Source organism: Cynoglossus semilaevis, chromosome 18, assembly GCF_000523025.1.
Source record: "Cynoglossus semilaevis isolate Cse_v1.0 chromosome 18, Cse_v1.0, whole genome shotgun sequence".
Lineage (NCBI taxonomy): Eukaryota > Metazoa > Chordata > Actinopteri > Pleuronectiformes > Cynoglossidae > Cynoglossus > Cynoglossus semilaevis.
In genome coordinates, this window is record NC_024324.1 from 2047197 (window position 1) to 2052420 (window position 5224).

The 5224-nt window shown below is 41.4% G+C and overlaps 1 protein-coding gene across 4 annotated transcripts in view; it reads left to right on the plus strand.

The window, feature by feature from the left end:
• The window catches only part of pleca (plectin a), a 99156-nt gene that overhangs the window by 1060 nt on the left and 92872 nt on the right, over nt 1–5224 (plus strand). For 3 of the 4 annotated variants that reach the window (XM_025065181.1, XM_008331101.3, XM_025065180.1), the window contains exons 2-3: nt 848–885; nt 2792–2965. In XM_025065181.1, the coding sequence (XP_024920949.1) occupies nt 848–885; nt 2792–2965 (212 nt within the window). Of the gene's footprint in view, nt 1–305; nt 334–847; nt 886–2791; nt 2966–5224 lie in introns of those variants that run through there. The other variant, XM_025065183.1, reaches the window with a different exon arrangement.

A 5224-nucleotide genomic window follows, 5' to 3' on the forward strand; every position in this document is an offset into this window, starting at 1 on the left:
TTCCGGGGACTCAAGCTTCCCCATTTTTCCCAAAACTGCAGCCCGTTTTTTTTTTTTTTTAGCCCCTGGTTCTGTCTCTGTCCTTGTGGTGGGAGCAGCCGTTGTATAAATGTGTCTTTACAGCCCTGTGAGAGGAAACAAAGGCTCTTTCATTCTAAAAAAACGAAAATAAGAATTTGACGTTTGATCAGTGAAAAAAAGCTGAGTGTGAATGATAAACGTGAACGCCTCCATCTGAGTGAAGCTGTGAATCCACATCTCCGTCACACTGTCAGCCTCCAGGAGGGTGTGTTCAGTGAAGGCAACGTCACTGGGTGAAGATGCAGCATCATGGTAATGCCTGGTCTCCTGCAGCTAACAGTGACTTTGCTCTTCTTACTTTTCACTCAATAAACCTCTGTTTTTAAAGCTGCTCCAATTTCACCACTTCACAAACACTGGTTAACAATAAAGGTCCATTTAAGGCTGTGCTGTCACCAGGAAAATGCATTCAATCTTTAGGTTGTTAAATTAAAAAAATCTAAAACACAACATGAAAAAAAATGTCAGTATCATAAGAAGTCATGAGAAGAATCATGGTGTAAATGATGAGTGAATATAGTATTTAAGTATTATTTTGTTTTAATTCAAACTAATATTGACCTTATTATATTATGAAAGTATTTAAGTATTATTTTGTTTTAATTAAAACTAGTATTGACTATTATGAGTACATCATATTGTTATATGATTTATTGATTAATTTTCTAATTTTGTACATGTTGTTTTCATTAAAAAATTGTATTACTTTCTATAATTAGGAGGTAATAAGATGTCTCACTGTCTTTGTTTCTCTCTGTCTCCACAGTGATGGTGAAAGACTCCAAATCTAAATCTCCGACTCAGGTGAGAAAATGTCTTCTCTTCACATCAACACTCTGTTTTCTGAGGTTTTATAGATATCTATATATATATATACAATTAACTAAAAAAAAACCACTCACTTCTCTGACTTCATGCTGATGTGGAGCAGCTTGTAATACCTACTTTGGTCTTTAGAGGTCATCATTTGACTACGATGTCTTGCTTCATTTCCCAGACAGAAGTTGTATTTATTATAACAGTGATGTGTTTGTAACAAAATAAACAATGTCATTGTGTCAGGCTCCTTTTAAATCAAATTTATTTAGTCGTTTCAAATTTATATTTTATATACTAAATATAAATGTTTGTATTTTTGCCTTGTAATTTCATTCAACACCAAATCTCGGTTGTTTCAAACGCATAGCGACACCTACAGGCCAGTGTTGCAAACTCTTAAATTGACAACCTTCCCAAATTTCTTCTCTATTATGAAAATGTCTCCTGGTTTAAGTCTAATTTGTTGTAAAAACTCTCAACTCAAGTCTTTTTCTTGAAGTGAAACGTTCTCTCTGACTTTTCTGAAAAAGAACAAATTAATGTTTCCAGACTAAACTGGAGGTTTTTAAAATCTCCACACAACCTGTGATTAGATCAGACAGAGCTGTGTTTTCAAAGACAAACCCGTAAAATCCTGGTCAATGTCAACCACACACAGCCGCTCCATTTTCAAGGCAATTCATTCAGTTGTAGTCGAAACATTTGGCTCCTGAAGCACAAACTTCAACTTTGTAGCAACATGGACATAAACATGGAGAACATTTGTCTTCACTGAGCCAAGTTGAAGGACTGGGTTTTTGTCCTGGTTTTTAACTCGTTTCTAAGGACTGGGTTTTTGTCCTGGTTTTTAGTCCTGGTTTTTAACTCGTTTCCTCCACAGAGAAACATGAGAGTCGCACTGCTGCTGCCATGACTACCCTCCAGTGGTGACTCATCTGCCCTGCTTCCTGTTTTTATACTTCATGTTGTTGTTGCTCCGCAATAAAATAAAGTGATCTCTAGGAAAAAAAAAATCTAGCTCTCAGCTAAAGGTTAGCCCTAATGCTGAGTTATTTATGGCTACATTTCCAGAGAAGCTGCCAAATTAGCAAGAAAACTAAATAGATAGCTAAGGATTAGTCAAAAATGAAGAGAGCTGTAAATATTCTTTAACATCAGACTCTTTAGCCCAACCTTTGGCAACTGTAAGGCTATAAATTAGCTGGATATGTTTGGCTAACTCCTAGCTTAAACTTTAAGCGTACAGACAACTATTACTATTGTCAAATATAGCTTATAAATAAAATAAAAGATTAGTAAAAATTTGCTAAAAAAAGTGAAAAGGAACTAAAAAAATTGATTCAAAGATACCCTTAAAATTTTCTCAATTCACTAAGAGTTAACCAGTTCTCTGGAGGAAAATTTAGAAAAGATTGCTAGTTGCCTTAAAATGGCTAATATTTAGCAAATGTATTGGTAAAGGACTAAAGGTCCATGATGTCAGCGCTGCTTCCTGTCTGTTGTCTGCCTGTGTGTTCTGGCTCCATCAGTGAGTGGACAAACTCTGTGAGGTCTTTGTCACTGATGAAGTGGAGGAACTTCAGCTCCACCACTGAAGCCCTTTGTCCTCCTGCTGCCGGCGTGCCAACAGAGGTCCACGCCCCTCTGCCCTGACCAGTGAATGGACAAAGAGAGGGACAGATCTGTCCTCCTCCCATCTGAGCCTGCGGCCGTTCCTCTGTTCGTTTGTGAAGAACTAATAAGATCTTGGAGTCCACGCGCTGCTCTGATGAGTTGCATCATTGGGTCAAAAGTGACGTCACAACTGATTGGCCAGTGCATTCACACTACTGTTCACACACATTCACACAAGTCTTTAACATTAAGTACAGAAGTGTTTGTGTCCTTTCAGAGGAAGAAGAAGCTGAAGGAGAAGTCTGCCCCCTGTGGCCACTCACAGGAAGTGGTGGTGGTGCAGCAGCTCCAACAGTCTGTGACCTTCGCACCGGAGCCGCCACGTCAGGCGCTGAGGAAACGGAGGAGACGAGCTCATAAAGACGAGATGGAAAATGTCACTGCAGAGAAGGTCAGAAAGACGCCGCCGATGTTTGAACCTGTTATTCCCATAAAAATCTTCATCGTGGCTGTGTTTTCTCCTGCCCGTCCACACGTCATCGCTGCAGGGCCTTGACCTCGTTCTATTTACAGGAAGTTTGTTTGTTTGACGCAGGGCTGTACTTCACCCAAACATCCAATCCTGTTTTTTTCTATTTTTCAATAAAAACATTTTTTTGAATTATTTTACCATAAGCTGTATATAAGAAGTGGATCAAACTACACAGAACCTGGTGGAACCCTGAAGGCACCGTCTGCTGATTATGGGAATTATTATAAGGAATGAGAAACTTTGGGAAAAATGTCCGACAATGATTTCAATCTTTTTTTTAAAAAAAATAACTAATTCATAAATATGAATACATTATATGATACTGTGTTATGTGAACCTGGGTCTCGGCGCCACCACAGCTACAGAAGCTCCAGAGCTGATGTCACGCATCACTGATTGGCACCAGAGGGAACTCACCGATGGTACCGATTCAAAAGTTCCCCCCAGCCCGGGCCTCCTGCTCTGGACAGACTAATCAAGAGCCACAGTCTGTTAGGATTACGTAATAACTTTTAATTGGACTCCAACAGAGTTTTGACTATGGTTTGGTGACAGTCTGAGAGGTGACATGATTGACAGGTTGATAACGTCTGTGTTGGTGTAAAAAGGAATTTCAACCGAAGACCAAGTTCATGTCTTGGTGCTGGGGTTTGAAGTTAGTGTGAAGATGGATCAAGAGCCGAGACATGAAGAGGAGCTTATTGGAGTATTTGTATGGGTAAAAAAAAATACATGAAGAAAACTGCAAGAGGTTTAAAAAATATTTTTAATATTTTTATAAATATTTTTCAGTGTACATACTCTATGCTGCGGGCCTTATGTTGGAAGAAATAGTGTAGGTGGTTCCCAAGATGGGGAGCTTGCACTCCCAGGCTGCACTGAGCCATAACTAGGAGGTGGAGGCCACAGCATTATATTTGAAAGGAAAACTATATTTAAATAAAGCAGTAACTGTGAAGGTCACAGGTTCGATTCCTGGCCGTAACGGACAATTCTACGGTGGTGGTTCAGATATTTAGTGCAGACATTGGATTAACGCATGTACATAAAGATTTATGACGTTGGTGAAACTTATGACGTTTGCTGAAGTTAGGCCACATCATTGGCTGCTGCACCGCGGAGCTGCAACCAGATCTGCGCTCCATCCTCAGGCCTGGCTGCAGTTGTAGTTCGGTCGCAACTTGAAACAAGTGCACAGATCGTCCGTGCTCGTCTCAGGCTGCGGGCTGAGGGCGCACGTTCATCCGCTCCTCCTGTCGCTGCTGCTCCTCCTGTCGCTGCTGCTCCTCCTGCTGCAGTTGCGCTCTGTTCCTCCTGCAGCCTGGATGAGAGCAGATCTGCAGCGGACCTTCATCACAGACCGATAGTCGGGACAGGAGGAAGTACAGGACGATCACAGGACGCCCCTCTGCGGATGATGATGAAAGTTTGAGCTAATCTGGAATAATCCACGGACGAAGCCGCTGCGTCAGTCGGGATATTGTCTGTCGTTTCGCCTCGGAGTTAAACTAGCCGTAATCTCGGATTTTTTCAGCCGTGAGTATTTGCCGCATCACTGTCTGACGCTGTGAATCACATGATGTAGTAGGTTTAGGTTAAAGGGGAAAAGGACGAGTTCATTGTAAACAATCTGACTCATCATCATCATCGTCATCATCCTCTCAGAGTCAGGACATGTGAAGGTGAAGGCTGCATCAGCACCAGCATCAGCATCACCTAGTAGAGCAGGTAGAGACAGAGACTGTCAGAGACTCAGACTCAGGTGTGGTCCTGCAGTGATGATCCAGACTCCAGATCCTGATGTCAGCTGATCCTAAAGAAGTTCTGTCAGAAGTTCTCTGTCACTCCTGGGCTTGTCTTTACTACAAGATTTCACTCTCTTCTTCTGCCTCACTTTCAAAAGCATATTCTCCAGGTCTGTTGAAGGTTGCCTGGTTACTACGACTCACTCAGATGTTTGGCCTGCAGGGATGAAAGCTGGGCTGGAGGAGTGGGAAGGAAATACCTCTCTGAGCAGCCGTAGGCAGAAGAGTTTCTATAGAGTGTGGTAGAAGAAAAGAGCAGAAGACTGGAGTCAACTGCAGCAAAAATACTGAAGAAAAAAGATTCAAAAAATTCATCAAAATGGTTTCTCTGTGGACAGTTGTGTGCAGCCAAGATGGATCTGAAACCAGACCT